This window comes from Ursus americanus, chromosome 15, assembly GCF_024610735.1.
Source record: "Ursus americanus isolate L20-20 chromosome 15, mUrsAme1.1.p, whole genome shotgun sequence".
Classification (NCBI taxonomy): Eukaryota; Metazoa; Chordata; class Mammalia; order Carnivora; family Ursidae; genus Ursus; species Ursus americanus.
The window spans coordinates 15,086,287-15,103,523 of record NC_142141.1 but is presented as its reverse complement, the minus strand read 5'-3'; the positions used below and the strand labels follow the sequence as shown (position 1 = coordinate 15,103,523).

Genomic DNA, 17,237 nt, shown 5'->3' with positions numbered 1-17,237 from the left:
CAGTTCTCTATTTTGTATATGATTTGTATATTATCGTTAATGATGCATAAGTAAAAGTAAATATGTTTATTTTCAAATAATTGATAGCTAGAATTAAGACTAGCAATCTATAAAATGTATTTTTAAATTGTTTTTGAAAAAATACAGAGTGAATAAAAAATAAAATGTCAGTACATTCAAGTGTATGTTTGTAAGATCAGAGAAAAACACACATCGGTTCACATTAGTGGTAGTAGAGATGTGTATTTTTTTTTAAGAAAGCATAATTCTGGAAAAATATTCATGGTGCATTAAGTGAAAATGTAGACTATAAAATTCTCTCTACAAAATAAGTGCAATGTGTCAAATATGAATAAACAAATAGATGAGAACTAGAAGGTAATATAGACCAATTAAAGTACAGTTTTAATCAAGTGATGGGGGTGTGGATAATTTTTGCTTTTGATGTTTGTTGGCATTTTAAAATTGTTTTGTCACAAAGTACCACCAAACATAAATGAAAATCGTGATTATGCAAAAGATCATTGAGAAAAATCTCAAAAACAAATCTCCTCTTTTCTCTTTGGTTGGATATAAAACCACAACACCATTCTTTACACCAACGGTTCTCAACCAAGGACAATCCCCTCACCCTACATGACACATTTAACAATTTCTGGAGACATTTTTCGTCTTCACAACAGCAGGAGTACTTCTGGCAGCTAGTTGGTAGAGGCGAGGATGCTGTTAAACATCTTACAACACACATGACAGCCCCCTTACAACAAAGAAGTTTCTGGTCCAAAGTGACGATAATGCTGAGGGTAAGAAATCTTGCTATAGAATGACCAGAAAACAAATCAGTGCCCTTTCTGAAAAATTAACATATACACATGCCCCTCCCATACGGCTAAGGAAAATACTTTATCTGACTTCCATTCTTAAAGGAATTCCCACAACCATTTAATTATTTGAGTGGGGGTTGAGAGGAGTGCACAGAAGTACCCATGATACGCTACAATATGAAACCTGAGATATTTCCTTAACCTGCTTTTTCTTGCAGAGTAAGCCCATAGTCATGTATTTATTTCATGCCATAGTTAAGCAAGAGCATTGTTCAGGGTACCCATAAAGAAACAGCAAAAAAAATTGTTCTAAGAGTTAACCAAGAAAAAAATAGATTTATAAACTGTAATATCAAGTGGCATAGATGTTTAAAAGTAGGTAAGTCTTCTAGACATGTAATCTTTATAATGAGTCTCATTTACACTACGTGGGATGGAGGAAGGAAAGATCCGGGAAGAAAAGAAAAAAAATTCAACCACCTTTAAGAGAATTATTTGCAAGAGCAATTTATCAGAAATCAGACAAATGTGTTCTCAATGGAAAGAAGTTCAACTGAAAACGAAGTCTTCATAATAAAAAAAATAAGGAAAAGAGTGTGGTCTTTTAACATAGTGGCCACCCACAGCCCATAACCACTGAGCTTATGGTTCTTAAACATATACCAGCCAGTATTTTCTGGCAATTATTGGCCTTAATGGTTATCTGACAGATTCTTCTGGAGCAACAAGAAAATTATTCTCAGTACCCATTCATAATGAAAGAAATTATGACACAAGAAATATCCTGAATTCTTCAAGGTCTTATGTAAATCTTCCTTTATTACACGGTTTAAATTATGCTCAATAGATGTAATTTAACATATTAGTTTCTCAAGGATGGGGACCATTTCTTACATTTAATATGCACTGAATAAAGTACCTACCTGGAATCAGTTTAATAAAATTAAGATTTTTTTTAAGGTGGAAAGAGTGAGGAATATCATCTTATGAAGGATTAGTTTATCTGGTCTATCCACTATTTCAAAAAAATAGAATAAAAACAAACACTACAACAAAACAGGGTCCTCAAGGAATGAAAATGATTTTTCTTTTTTAAATGAGGCCTTGCTACTTTTAAAACTGCAGTATAATCATATGGCTAAGATTAAGGGATGTGAAATCAGTCATTTGCTAGCTGTGTGACCTTGAGCAAGTCACTTAACCTCTCTGGGCTTCAGGTTCCTCTTTTGCAAGTAGGTTGATACTAGCCATCTCACTGTTTTTATAGGAAGATTGGATGAGATAATGTAAATCAACAGGATACTTACATGAGTTAAAAATTCAATAAGCATTAACTGCAATTATTTTATTATATAGTGTTATGATGACAATGAAAAATGTTGGGTACCATACAAGAGGAGGAAAGGGGTAAGAGAGTGGGAAGGAGAAGAAGAAAAAGGAGAGAATATGACAGCTTGCTAAAAGTTGGGGAGGAGGCCTCCTTCTAAGCATAATTTATTTAGAATTAAGTGTGCCTGTGGCCAGTGAGTGTTCTCATACCCTTCACTATGCTTCATGCTTCCTAGCTATCCTTCTAAGTGTCCCAGGTAACCTCACTTACCCACTCTCCACAGAAGCCAATTTTAACCTCCTCTATTCTCGACAGAAAGGGTCTCCCATGTCAGAGACAATAGAAGGTCTTCCATCAAGCAAGTAGCTTCCTGTCCTGCCACCCTACCTATCCCTTGCATTGTATCTGCAACCTCCTCCCTTTTAAAGGAAATTTCTCCAAATTATATATCATCCCTTTTAGCAATTACTCCTTCCCTACTGCCCTTCAGATTCAAATTTTTCAAAAGTATAGTTTCGAACTACTAGAACACTCTAGGTTTACCAGAGAGCTCCTGTTACTACTATACTTGGAAGCTAAGTCTGAGAGCTTATTTCAGTTGATCATTGTGGCATGCGACACTGCTAACCACCCTCTTCTTTCTGTTTTGTTTTTTTTTTAAGATTTATTTATTTTTGTGAGAGAAAGACAGAGAGCATGAGCAGAGGGAGGGGCAGAGGGAGAAGGAGACAGAGAATCTCAAGCAGACTCCCAGTCAAACAAGCAAATGAGGTGGTCATATCCCACAACCCTGAGACCGTGACCTGAGCCGAAACCAAGAGTCAGAGGCTTAACTGACTGAGCCACCCAGGTGTTCCACTTCCTTTTTTTTTTTTTTTTTTTTTTTAAGATTTTACTTATTTATTTGACAGAGAGAGACAGCGAGAGAGGAAACACAAGCAAGGGGAGAGGGAGAAGTAGGCTTCCTCCTGGGCAGGGAGCCAGATGCAGGGCTCGATCCCAGCACCCTGGGATCATGACCTAAGTCGAAGGCATACGCTTAATGGCTGAGCCACCCAGGCGCTCCTCCACTTTCTTCTTTTTGAAACTCTCTTGTACCTCAGCTTCCAAAACATTCTAATCTGCAGGCTCTCTTTCTAACCATCTGCTGCTTAGCTATTTATTAATCTTTGTGACTCGTTTTCACTATTCCTCCGCTTAAATTACAGTGCTCACCAGATCTCCACTTGTAGTTGTCTTGTCACTTTCCCTATTCAATTGTACCCATTCATACTGTTGTAAGTACTACTTACATGCTGACAATGTCCAAGTTCATCTCTCTAGTCATTACTTTTTACATAGCTCTAGACCTATATTTTCCAATCTCCAATGGGAGATTTCATGTCTGTAGAAAAGTCAACATATCCCAAACTGAGCTCCCTGTCTGTCCATACGCCTAACCCCCCACCCCGCCTCCAACTTGGCTGCCCTTTTTGTGTCCTCCATGTCAATAAATGGTGCCATCAGAAATCTGGGATTCACCAAGTCCTTTTATTTCTACCTTGTAAATGTCCCAGTTTTACATCTTCTCTTTTACATCCCTGCCTCAATTCATCACTCTTCCTGGATTTTTGCAATGAGTTTTCATCTTATCTCCCACCCTTAGGTTTTGCTTAACTCTGTATTTCAGAAACATCTTCCTGAAGTGTGAATTTGTTCATGCAATTCTCCTAGTCACATCCTTTTGTGGGTCTCTACAGTCTTCAAAACAAAATTTAAACTCTTCAGCAAGCTGCAAAAATGATCTTTATAGGTTAATCACTGCCTATGATCTCAATACCAGCTCTTACCACCTCCTTACTCCCACTCCCAACCCCAGCCATTTAATGCTACTTGCAAATCCTTAACCCCATTTATCTTTCCTGGTTTTTTTCTTCTATGTGCCATTATTTCTGCTTGGAACATCTATCCATAGCCCTCTAACCCCATCTTCACCTAGTAATTTCTATGTAATATCTCAGTATTCTGTATTCCCAATATACCCTGTTTATTTCCTCCTTCAAAGCATTTATAAACCTGCATTGTGCATTGTGATTCTTTCTACATTGGTTAAACAGTGAATGCCTTGAATTTGAGGCCTATGAGTCTATGCTCTGTTTCTCCCCATATATGGTACAGTATCTAGTGAATAACAACAAATTGCTGCAATGAAACAAATAGTTCACCCAATATTTGCAGCATTCACAAGGAGTCAAACATCCAGCCAACCATTGTGTATAGAGCAAAATCACATGGGGGGATATACTATAATTCTGCCTACATGCAGTTTATAAACAGGATCAGGAAGCTAGAATGAATATGTAACATATATAGCAATTTGAAGCGGCAAATACCAAATGAATGGTGAAACCAACAAGTGACAAAGGAACCCATGGGAGATACAGACCACTAGGTACTCAATTGGCTGCTCATAAAAAAAGTTTTAGAGAAAAGAGAAGTATAAGTATAGTAAGAGACTACAGAAGAATTAAGAATAGTGAACACCTAGATGCTAAGTTCCATGAGGTCAGGGGACAAATCAGTCTTGTTCATCGTTCTGTCTCTAAGGCCTAACAACATGGCTGGATCATAGTAGCTGCTAACTAAGCATTTGTGTTGAATCGAATTTTAACTTTGCATCTGGTGATGCAAGAAAACATCTGTTAAAAAAAAAAAAAAGAAAGAAAAGCAGCACTTTTTCTCTTTCGCCATTCCATAAAAAGGTAATTTGTGTGTGTGTTTACTAGAACTATTTCCTCAAAAGTGAAATATTGCTTCCCTCTTTGGTTGGCAAATGTGTTGTTTCAAGATGGAGAAGTATCTGCTTTAAATGAAGAGAAAGCTATTTCGGTCCATAATTCTCAGAGCCAATTTTGGATCTTAAAATGCACTTTTCATCAAAGAGTCTTAACAAAAAGATTCCTGCCAATGTAACCAAGACATCTAAAAATATTTCATTCTAAAGCCAAGCTTTCCGCTCAGGAACATTCTAATTGAAATCGCATTCTTCCAAAGATCTAGCATTGGGCTAGTCGTCACCTGAATAAGCTACCATCCTCACCCTCCTGAGTCAGACTCACAACTGCAGGATATTTAGGAATTCTGCATTTTCCTGACATTTATGCTGGATTTCCAAGTTTTCCTGGAACTTCTTTGTACTCAACAGAGCTACTGTAATAAACCAAACCAGCAACACATATAACTGAGTTGGAAATCAATTTAACATGTCCCCTCTCATTTCAAACATAAAAATACCCTGAGACCTGGTAATATCAGTTATTGACCCAAGTACATTTAGGGCACAGCTGGACTAGATAGAGTCTCTTGAGTGATAGCCTTTACTCAGTCTTCCACATAAGCTATGTTCATGGAACATCAATAGTTTCACATATATTGTTTTATTAATTCTAGTAGTCACCTGAGATAGGTAAAAAGAGACTGTGCCTGCCCTTTAACAGGTGAGAATACTGAGCCTCATCTGTCTGTGAATTCCCTCAGGATGACCGAGCAGCAGAAGCAGAACTAGTATTCAAGACTCTTGACTTGGTTTAGAATTTCTATTATTGTCATTTACCAGGAGCATCAAATTGACAAAGGTCTCCTCCTTCAGTACAAATGAGTCACTGACAATCTAAATGGGCTGATGTCTACCATCCCTTAAAGGAAGATTTGCTATCGTAAAAGAAAGTTACAATTACCAGAGGTCGCTGGTCACAAAAGATAATGAGACAAAAACATGTATGTTAATTAATTTTGAGGTTTCATTTAAATAATCATTCTTTCAGAACTAAAAATAATCAAAAGATACTAATACTTTAAGACCTGTATACAGGGGGCAATATGCCATGAACACCTTTTTTTTTTTTTTTTACACACACCAGTGATGAAATTTCCCATCTGTTGCTTCAAATCAAATAAGCATACTTAAAAATAACATACATTGCAAAATTTTTCTTTGAAGGATTAATTTAAAGTCACTCTGTTAGCTGAAATAAGTGTTAATTTTTCAACAAGTAAAAATGTGTCTGGACAAGTCCACATGTGTTAGCAGTAGGCTAAGAAAGGAAGCTGGCATGGGATTTTTAACACTTGGTTCTAATCATTAATGCTGCAGTACTGGCCTATTTACAACCTGACATTTGTCTTTGCACTTTCAACATCCCATGATTTTTCAGCAACAGTAAACAGCGTTAAGACATGACACCTCGCCTTAGCTGGTGTCTATATTTTGACTAGCAGGTCTTGGCATTGTATCCAGCTCAGGTGCCTCCCCAAAATGCTGCATGCATTTCAGGGAAAAAAAACAAAACAAAACACTACTCTAAACAACTGGGGGATATAACACATCTAAGTTCTTAGCTTAGCAACCTTCACAGCAAACTCTAACCCTCTCATCGTCTGTTTGGACTCTATTTCCTAATTTTTCCATAGAATACCATTTTGTGATGTTGTTATGTAAAAACAACATAAATAAATCAAAAGGCAAGAGAATCTAATTTAACCACACGTAGGACACACAGAACCACACCTGATTTCTATACAACTTTGTTTCTAGCAACACAATTTAGATTCATATGTTTGGGACTTGGGAGATACCCACATTAGGACATTTTTAATTGTTATGGTAAAATTCCAAATTTAAATTGATGAAAGACCTCCATAATCCCACAAAAGTGAATATCTGTGTATCTGAGAAATTAGTTTCCCAAGGAAGATGTATTCTCTAGACTACGGGGGATTTTCATAATATGTGGGAAATCTGTGGTTCTGAATCACCTAATATTGTCTCAGTCTGTGTATCCTATATATCAAAAACCTCCCCAATAACTAGAATATAAGAAGATACACATGGCATTAAAACATTGCTGAAACTGTTGAATATTCCCTGGAGTAGTCGTGAGATATTTTATAACCTTGTGATGCCTCAGGACTATCAACTGTCTTTGGAGAGTGTATAGGGAGAAGGCTGGTCTTGAGCTTGGTCTCTATTTGAATTCAGAGAATATGAAAATTTGCATAATGTTGAGAGCATATCCACTGCCTAGTACTTTGGCTCTCTTGAGTTACCTAATAAGTGTCCTAACTTTCAAGTCCCCATGGCTGGCTTAGAAGTGTTTTGTATAAAACTTTACACACGACATCCTCTTATTTAAATAGTTCATTTCATTTCTAGGAAGAACCATGCCACGACACAATCTTCTGAAATGTGTTGTGTGCTTTCAGGATTGAAAGTAACACTTACATTCAAATGTGGCCTTTCTAGAGAGACTTTTCCAAAGGAGAAAACTTCAAAAACAGAGTAGAAAAGTCACTGGAGAAACAGGTAAGCAGCCCAAGTAATCAGGGGTATCTGGGACACTTAATGTTTTGTATGTCTGCAGTGCCCCCAAAATGGGCAGCAGGGGGCGCTCCTGCATGAAGCAAACCCCCCACAAGTGTCCCTGGTCGGGAACACCGAGGCTTTTCCTCTTAGCATTTGCCCCAAGTCCAACAAGGTAGCCAATAAGGAGTGCTGTTATCCATAAACTGTACAAGCTTAGAAGATGAGGCGAATAACACTGCAGAACTGACTGGCTAGGGCACATGGTCTGAGCTTGCCTTTAGAAAAGAGGGTGACCAAGTTTTGTTATTTATTTTGGCGGGCAGCCCACGTTAAAAGAGCTGGTGAACAATTGTGGGAGCAGGTGATTGCCATCAGCTGTAAAGAGGCCATCTCTGAAAGCAACAAGTGGACATCAGTATCCCAGGGTCATTTATTCAGCCTCTTTGTGACAGTTTAGTTTGTAGTTATATTCCCTGTGAAATATCAAATCAAAACGTTTCCCTCTTTTCCTGACCCCACCCCAAACTCAGAAAATCCTTGATGAATCTGGTTTCCCACTAAGCCTTAAGACATGTGGCTTCTGCAGGGGATCTTCTGCATGTTGCTGTGTTTTGCACCTGAATTATGATGCATTTTACTTTCTCTGTACCAATTCCCAAGTATCCAAACCAGGTCGGAAAAATCGTTAGGGACCAAAAGCAAAGGCTTTGAAACCTCAAACACAGTGGGCTCCAAAGCAAAATCCCAGCCCTCAGCCCCACTTCATACACATACTTATGCATACACCACCCCCACGAACCGGCTCCTTTCTACTTCCTGTCCCCAAATGAAGGTCTGAGGAGACACAACTATAAATCTCAGTACTCACCATATTGACTTCGGAAACCATATCAATGCTGGCGATGTCAATGTTCATTCCCACGGCCACAGGGGGACCTGAGAACCAAGATAGCCAGCCACGTGATTTCTCAGAACTTCATTCATTCTCAGCAAGAGTTGTCCCCGGGGCATGGGGTATTCTGCCTCAAATCCCTCCCCCGCTGCTCACCCTTACATTCTTCACTTCTCTGCTCCTTTTTAAAAGGAGTGCCCGGCACTCCTCTAGGAAATGCTCTATGGAACGTGTACACACGTGCCCTCGTGGAAGAGGAATTCCAATTCTATCTACATATGTAGATGTCTCAGTATGCGAAAACACACAACTCACAGAAGCCCCGACAAGCCCAGTCTAGCCCGAGGGAATTTTTATATATTGCACTAAAACCCCCTCCTCCTTTCCACCCCCTTCCGTAAAGCAGGTTTTAACTCCTTGAGCTTCCTAATAAGAGTCTAAACCAAAATTAAATGGGCACATCGGTGTATCTAAGGCTGCAGCAAGAGGTCCCTAGCCCTTCTCCCACTTACCCTCCCCACCTTCTAGCCCTCCCCAACCCCTTCCCTCCCACCGCCCCAAGCAGTGGGGCTTTCAGGACTGGATAACATCCAGATACCAGCCACTTTAAACCATTGCCAGAACTCTTCCAAAGTAGGCGGGCACAGGGGATTAATGTCACTTTTCAACCAATTGCCTGCACATTTTGTTCTCAAAAATGTTCACGATGGCCTCCAGTAAGCCAGGTTCTCTGGGCACACCATTAACTAAACTTAAGAGGTTTGTATCTCAATGAATCAAAGACAGTGAAGCCAAGGATTTCAGCAGTGGAGCTAAAGAACAGCAGTCACCTATACACTCTAAGAGGGTCTCATTGAGAGACCCTCTAAGTGCTGGATAGCAACAAATCGGCTTAAGTTTGGATCACTTGCTCAATATGGTAACACAGAGACACATTCGATATACTACGTGCAGCCAACAATGAGGGAAAGGGAAGACACAGCGCGCACAAAGCTCACAAGGCAGCTTAGGCTATAGCTGGGCTGTTTCTTATTTCCAAGGCAACCCCATTACCTCCAAAATCTGGTCTCAGACGAATGTCATAGCCTTTCAAGAGTCTATCCACTGTCTCTTTAACCAGCGACATATTACTAGGGTCATTGACACTAAGGAAAGAAAAGACAATAAACAGGCATCAATAAGGCAGCAGGCACAGCGTCTTCAGCATCTATCTGATCCTCACTACAGATCCCTGATCACAGAGGTATGCAGACAGAGCCCTTCAAAGTGAAATGAAAACGAGAAATGCTGGGCACACTTACCTCTGCGCACAGACAGCGGCGATTATTAAGGGGAATGACCAAATCCCAAAGTAGCCCTTTTTCCGGACTCTCCACATCCCTTTAGTTTTTGATGGGATTGAGGGTTTCACTGAAGAGAGGAGATCCAACTTAGTCTGCCCAGTGCAGTAATTCTAATGTGAAGCGCATGCGCACGGTGTACCAAAACATCAAAGGGGCAGCGGCGGCTGCCTGGGACCGAGCAGATTTTCTTGCTAAGAAAAAAAAAAAAAATTAAAGGGGAAAAAGGAAAAACATATATATGTATAACATATACATATTCTAATAATATAGGAAAGTTACCCCCCAGGAGAACCCAGAGTAAAATCTTTGTTTTCCTTTCGTTAAGACAAAAACAACTAGAGCGTCTGGTAAGTTTTGGTAGTTCCTGGAGGCAGTTTTGCACCTCACGGGTTTTTGGGGCGTGTATGTGTGTTTCCTCTTAAATACGCAAAACCAGATAGGGAATTTAAAAGATACCAGGTGTGGAGTGCTAGTGGAAAAGGGGTGGCTGGGAGCCCACTTCTGGTATCAGCAAGCCTAGGAGGAGAGGAGTTTGAACTTTATTTCCTGGCGAATAGCATTCCCCCCTGCGTGGGGCGAGATGTGTGCTGGAGATGGGGGTTGTGCGGTGGGGGATGGGGGAAGGGACGGTGGGTGCAGTAGTCAAAGGGGGAGGGAAGAAAGAAACCAATGGGAGAAGTGCTGAGCAATCCGTCGGATTTGGGGCGGGGGGGGTGTAGGGGAGTAAAGAATAAAAAAGAAACGGAAAAATAAAAAAAGAAAGAAAAAGAAAGGAAGAATAAAATGATGCCTGGTCTCTTCTAGGAGTCAAGGAGCAAGCTTTTCTTCACTACTCACGAGCGATTCCTTTCTCCTCCTTCTCACCCTTTGCCCCCTATTCCCAGAGAAGAAAACCTCGGGGTCCCGGTTTCTTGCCGTGTGACGTGCCTGACCCGCTAGTCCTGATTATTTATAGAAGGTGGAGGGGGGGGGGCGAGGGGAGCAGAAAGGCAACGCTGTCTCTCCAGGTTTCGGTCTGATTCTGCATTGGGAAATTATTAGTGGGGAGGGTGGGGTTTGGATGAGGGGGGTGATGGGACAGCAAGCCTGGGGAACGCGGGTGGCTAGCGCCTGACCCCGGGTGCCGGGGGCAAGAGGGCTGGAGCGGCGATACCGTGCAGCAGGGACAGGTAGCCCTGGGGGGGCGCCCCAGGCGGACACCCCCCCCACACACGCCCCCTCGGAGCACGCGCACAGGCGCGCGCACGTGAAGGCGCTCTCCCGATCCGCCTCCCGCCCCTCCTTACCTCCCGGGCCTGCGCCCGCCGCCCACTCTTGCCGCGGGCGGAGCCGGCCCCCCGGAGCTCTGTCCCAGCTGGAGAGGGCCAGTGGCGGGTAGGGACACCTGGCTGTTCAGGGATTGAGTGTGGCTCGGGGTGGGAAAAACCAGAGCGGTCCCCAGAAGGTGGGAAAATGAGGAAGGGGCCTAGGGGCGTCTGGGGGCCCGGCGTTCTCCCTCTGTCTCCGCTCCACCTCGTCCTCGCTCCCCTTCCCAGGGCAGAGAGACACTCAGACCCCGAGGCTGCCTCTTCCCTCCCGCCTGAGGCTTTGCCCGGCTCCCCTCGGCCGCCGGGACCCGGAGAAGGCAGCGAGCGAGCTCGGAGGTTGGAGAGGGAGGGAGATACTTAATTCACGCCCGAAATGTTTCCTCAGCTCGAGGGAGAGAGACGTGCCACGGGTGCCGGGAGCTGCTTCAAGGCTGGGGTGTCTGGGTGTGTGAAGGAGCCGGAGCCCGAGGCCAGGACGAATGACTCTCCCAGTACTCCCGAGTTATCTTGGAGCGGGGGAGGAAGAAGGAGGGGATGTAGGGCAGGTGCTCCCGCTGCCCCTTCCCCCTCTCCTCGGTGAAGAACGGGAAAAGCAAAGCCCAAACCTACATTCTGGACCGAGAGCAGTTTTCGCTTCTAACTCCTATCGCTGATCATCGTTAACCATTAACTGAACGCCTACTACTTGCTAGGAGTGCTTTATTTATTAATTCTTAAAACAGTCCTAGGATGTAGCCATCACCTCAGTTCCTTCATGGATTTAGAAACAGGCGCACTGAAGCGAAGGAACTTGCCCAAGGTCACCTAGGAGGCTAGAGGTGGAACCCGAATTGGACTCCAAAGCCAGTGTCCCTAACCATTAGACTAGACACCCTTGGCCCCCAAGTCCGTGACCATGACGGCTGCTGGCCCTCAACTGCAGCAGAGCTCCCCGGGCCCGCGGAGCCCTCGGCGGCTGCGAGGGAGCGGCAGCGCGCGGTCCCACGCTTGCTTGGCCCGAGTCTGAACAGAGGAGAGGCGCCCGCCGCGCGCAGCAGCGGTAGTGGGCCGGCGGTGCTCCGCAGACCAGCAGTCTCCGCCGCACCCGGGACTCCTCAGGGTCCTGGTCCCAGCCAAGCTCCTGACCCATTTACCTCTTGACCACCTCCCTCCTTCCCCCTCACCCCGCGTAGGTCAGAGGGTCATCCTGGGGCGGCTCGGGAAATGACTCCTAGGGGAGGGTGGAGGCGGGAGGGCTTCGAGGCGGGAATCCGACAGCTCCCCTAGGAGGGAACGCGAGCGGGAAGGGAGAGCTGTGTGCCTTCACTAGGGGAGTTTCTGAATTTGAGACAGGTAAAACAACGCCATAAACCATGCAGTTCTACAGCCCGGCGTTCTGCGGGGCTCCAGGCTCGTAGGAGTCCGTTCAGAGACAGACGGACGGGGAGAGAGAAGGAGAGAGAGAAAGATGATATCTGTAACTCTCCCATCTGTAAGTATTCCGGTTGAGAGTTCCAAAGATAAAATACAGATCCATGGCAGAGGAAAATTGCCAGTTTTCCTCTCTTTTTACACTTATATACAGTGGGAATTCTTCACACAAGCTAACATATTGAAGGGAAAACAAAGTTTAGGTTACTAGCATTATATCCATAGGATTCCTTAATCAGTTTGAACCCCAGCTAACTAACTGGTGAAAACTCAGGAAACTTGTCTTTTTCTTGAAAACACCCCAAAACAGGATTTTCCTTTTGACCATTAGTTATCCATGTTGCACTTTCTGCACTGTTAGCCTCTCCTACTTAAGACTCCCTTCAGTTTGGGTTGAAAGAAAAGTACTCAGTAAACAGAACAATACCACAAATACTGTCATCCAGCGGTAATAAAAATAACCCAGTGAACAGTTAAACAAGTACTTGTGGAAGCCTTGCCTTATACAGAAAATTAAGGGCAAGGAGGGCAAAGAGTTAAAATAAAGGTAACTTGCATCTCAGCAAGTAAAACAATAGCACAGTGCAAACTGTGAGTTTCAAAGGAACTGGAGGCAGAACTTTGGGTTCAAATTCCAGTTTGAATACTTAGTATCTTTGTAACTTGGAGAGGTCAGTAAACAAGTCTAAGCCACAGCTCACTCTTCTGTAAAAATGAGAATGGTACTTGCACCTTCTCCGTTTGATTATAGAATGATATAAATATATGTGTAGCATTTGGTATGAAATTAACAAATACTAACAATTTTTCATGAATAAAGCATAATGAGTGGACAGGAAAACAAGGTTTAATAACGTTAATATATAAAGACTGAGTGGACATAAATTTAATGCAATTATCACAGACTGACTTGAGAAGAGAGGAGCTGACATTTCAAGGGAATTAAGATAAGGTTAAGAAGCAATGTATTAAAGGCAATCAAAAAGAAATGATAAAAGAATATTTTCTTTGTGTGGTAACATCGCAGGGATATCTCTTACCAATAGATATTACTAACATAATCAAAGAGATATTTCTACTACTTATAACACCTGAGATCAACTTATATCTAAAATGAGTCTTATTGTACAGCAGAATCAACACTAGAACTTCTCTCTGGAAGACTGATAACACCGCCTGGGCATGTGAAAATTGGAACAATAATGTGCAAGGGAGGGCACTGCTGAAATCTGGAGAGGTATCAGTTGCTGGAGAGAATCTGCCATGATCCCAAATGTACAAGAAGGCAAAAATGTAAGTATTATTAAGAGATCATGATTCAAAATCATCTCTGAGTATGAATTACATAAATTCCAGATAAAACCAGTCACCAACCATCTGCCCTTCCTTAGTCTTTATTATAATATTCCTTCATTTATTCAGTAAATATGTATTAGGCATCTACTCTATGTTAAACATTATTTGACAGACACTGGGGATGATGTGTTGAAAAGACAAACGAGGTCCTTATCCTTTTGGAGCTTACACTCCAGTGTGGGTAGAGCCATTATAGAAGTAATAATCAGCTTGAGGTTTTGGATAAAATTCGCTAGATAAATTAATGCTTCAATTGAGATTTGAAAGATGGGTTAGCCTGGTGAAGAGTTGGGGGAAGAGTGTTCCGAGAAGAAGGAATAGTATGTGTAAATATCCTGGGGCAAGAGAGGATGGCATAAATGAAGAATGAAGGAAGAGCTGTAAGACTAGAGGAAAAGAGGGGTGCCTGGGTGGCTCTGGTCAGTTAAGCTTCTGCCTTCAGCTCAGGTCATAATTCTGGAGTCCTGGGATCAAGCCCTGACAGGGGGGCTCCCCGCTCAGTGGGGAGTCTGCCTCTCCTCTAACCCTCCCCCTTCTTGTACTCTCTCTTTCACTCTCTCTCTCTCTCAAATAAATAAAATCTTAAAAAGAAATTAAGACTAGAGGAGAAGAGTAAGAGTGTCCCACAGAGTGATGCAGTTGGAGAGCTTCACAGTAGCAGTTTGGGACCATTGATCTGTGGAGGTAGAGAGAGACAAGATGAGTTTTAATGACACTGGAGGAAGATGGTAGTAGCTATAGGGAGATCTATTATTGCAGGAATCCAGATGTGAGTTGATGTTGACCTGAATTAGAATAGTGACAGTGAAGATGGAGAGGAGTGACCAGAGTTATGTGATAGAACTGACTGAACTTTGTGACAGGTAGAATATGGGGAATGAGAGAGAAGTATCCAAAGATAACTCATACATTTCTTGTTTGAGCAATTCAGTAGTGGTGGTAGAAAACAGTTGCTGGCGATAATATACTCAGTTTGGGTCATGATAAGTTTAAGGTACCTGCTAGCCCTCCAAGGTGCACTGGATGTTTCGATCCATGCACTTCTGAGCTTCAGCTTCAGCTCAGAAGTGAGGGGTGAGGTAGGACCAAGATAAAATTTCCATGTTCCATTCTAATACTTTTATTTCTCTTTTCTGCTTTGATTTGTCTCTTTAGAACACATTACTATCATATTATATATTACCCATTTTATTTCTATCTTACTGCATTGAATAAAAGTTCAAAAAACCCAGAGATTTTTGTCTGCTTTATTCACCACTGTATTGCAGTACCTCGTGCCCATAGTAGACACTTAATGAATCTGTTTTAATGAATGAGTGTATATGTGAAGATCCTGAGGGTGTAAATAACTTAAATCATAGGAGCATATGAGACTTTTCTCAAGAAGATGAACAGAATGAGAAGACTAGAAGATCTAGAAGATAATCTTCTGTGAAGGATTATTACAGTCATCAGAAGAGTCAAATTAGGACTGGTCCAAAAGGTAAGAGGAAAACTACTGTGGTGATAAAAGCCAAGGAAAGAGAATATTCTGATAAAGAAGGACTGCTTAACTGTATTAAATTCTTTATTAATTTTGAAATAGACTTTATGTGCCTATGGTATAAAATTCAAAAGGGAATTCACTCTGTCCTTCTGCCACCCTGATTCCTTCCCTACAAACTAACACAATTCAGTTGGTAGGGGATAATGTGATATTCTATGTCATAGCCTTTTATCTGATGATGAACACGTATGAAATCTGCCCACAGGTGCCAGGTCATTTTCACTGACCTGCTGCTGGTGGCAGAGCATCAGTGATGATGATTTTGGGGAAAGTCTTATGGAACATGGGTTACCTGTTTTGCCAAATCATTTAAATATTTGAATCTGTTATTTTTTTAAATGAATAATGGATCTCTTAGCTTTAAATATTGAGGTCTTTTAAAATAATATTTAGAAATTTCGGTAATGCTGAAGAGTAAGGAGAAAGTCAGAAATACTATGTAGGAAGAAAATATACATTTATTACTTTCAGTACAGACAACAGCACAAATTCATCCAATTACTAATAACATGTTGCCAAGCATATGGCTTCCTGGACCTACTGTAATATACAAATAAGAACCATTTTTAAATAACCTCTCCACATGTCTTACACATTAATGCACCTTTATTTATTTTTATATGTTAAAAGATCCTAGAAGGGTTTAAATTTTATCAATTTTTTTTCCCCTCATGGTAGTCAAAAATGCCCTTTATTTATTTGTCTGGCAAATCTTACTTTCATAGACACTGGAAAATAAAATTTCTCCTAAATTCCAAATTATGGGCTTATGGCTCACTGTTGTCTTATTCTGAAGAATTAGAAATGTAAATTCTGTGTTCACTGAGCTCTGTCTGTTTCTCCTTCAGCAGTTTAACACTAACATTAAACCTGGTTTCTATATAATTCTTGGCCATAGTAAGCCTGATGACATAAAAATCAATTTAAATTATTTAACTAAAAATTAACATGTAATAATAATAATGCATCAAATACTGTTTCAAATGCTCTGCGTGTAATAATATTTAATCCTTATAATATGCCTGTAAAATATTATTATAACCTTTTCTTATATGAGGAAATAGAAGCAAAAATTAAGTGCTATAAGATTATACAGATTATAAGAAAATATTGAAGGACTCAGACCTTCCTAATAACTATGTGACTTTATAAATAAAACTTCTGTGGATTTGTCTGCTTTGCAGTTAGTTCTCAGCTTGTCTCATCTAGTGAGTTAATATAACAGAAATAAAATCTTAGCCTAAATGAAGGATCCCTGCATCTAAAGGAGATTTGATTTAACAATCAAATGACCAATAGGAAATTTTGGGTTTGAGTTACTGGATACTTTTTGAAAGTCCTTTTACCTTTAATATTCTTTAGTCCTTTATACCTTTAAGCACCACCTCAAATTAATCGATCTTCAAGAGTACAGAAAAAGTGTGCCTTAAAGTACAAAATGAAATTACCGATGCTCCAAATGGAGGTAAAATTGTTAGATGAGGAAATTATCTTAGCTCTGATGCCACTCGAGGAGACAAATTATATTCACAGTCTCAGTAGTAACAAAACACCACATCCCTTATCTTTTTACCAACTACTTCTCAAAACCTGAAGGAGGAGGAAAAGTGTGTCTCATCAATATAAGTAAAGGAGCAAAACTAATGTGTAAGCAGTGAGTGACACTGCAGATCCCGAGGAATAATTTTTCAAAATCTCTCTCAAGTTGGTTGGTTACTTAGGGATGAATTTGAGAGATGGCCAAAGAGAGGTAATCCAATGTGTAAAATTAAGCTTTCCAGAATGTGGGTCACACACTCTGAGGTCTCTCCTGATGCTCCTCTACCAGACTATTTATCCAGTAGATGCCTGAGAGAACCTAAAGTTTACAAGCCTTCTGAGGGCCTAT

The 17,237-nt window shown here is 41.3% G+C and overlaps 1 protein-coding gene and 1 long non-coding RNA gene across 5 annotated transcripts in view; one reads left to right on the top strand and one right to left on the bottom strand.

Moving 5' to 3' along the window:
• Positions 1-11,696, bottom strand: part of GABRB2 (gamma-aminobutyric acid type A receptor subunit beta2) — a 236,256-nt gene extending 224,560 nt beyond the window's left edge. For 2 of the 4 annotated variants that reach the window (XM_045792045.2, XM_045792042.2), the window contains exons 1-4: positions 11,017-11,081; positions 9,689-9,921; positions 9,441-9,532; positions 8,364-8,431 (exon numbers count right to left, since the gene is read on the bottom strand). In XM_045792045.2, coding sequence (XP_045648001.1) covers positions 8,364-8,431; positions 9,441-9,532; positions 9,689-9,765 — 237 coding nt within the window. In that variant the 5' untranslated portion in view covers positions 9,766-9,921; positions 11,017-11,081. Of the gene's footprint in view, positions 1-8,363; positions 8,432-9,440; positions 9,533-9,688; positions 9,922-10,567; positions 10,933-11,016; positions 11,082-11,646 lie in introns of those variants that run through there. The other 2 variants (XM_045792044.2, XM_045792043.2) reach the window with 2 other exon arrangements.
• LOC123788561 (uncharacterized) lies at positions 11,047-15,508 on the top strand. Its single transcript, XR_006778541.1, has 3 exons — positions 11,047-11,104; positions 13,579-13,740; positions 15,165-15,508. It is a non-coding gene; the product is annotated as an uncharacterized LOC123788561 (long non-coding RNA).
• The last annotated feature ends 1,729 nt before the right edge of the window (positions 15,509-17,237 follow it).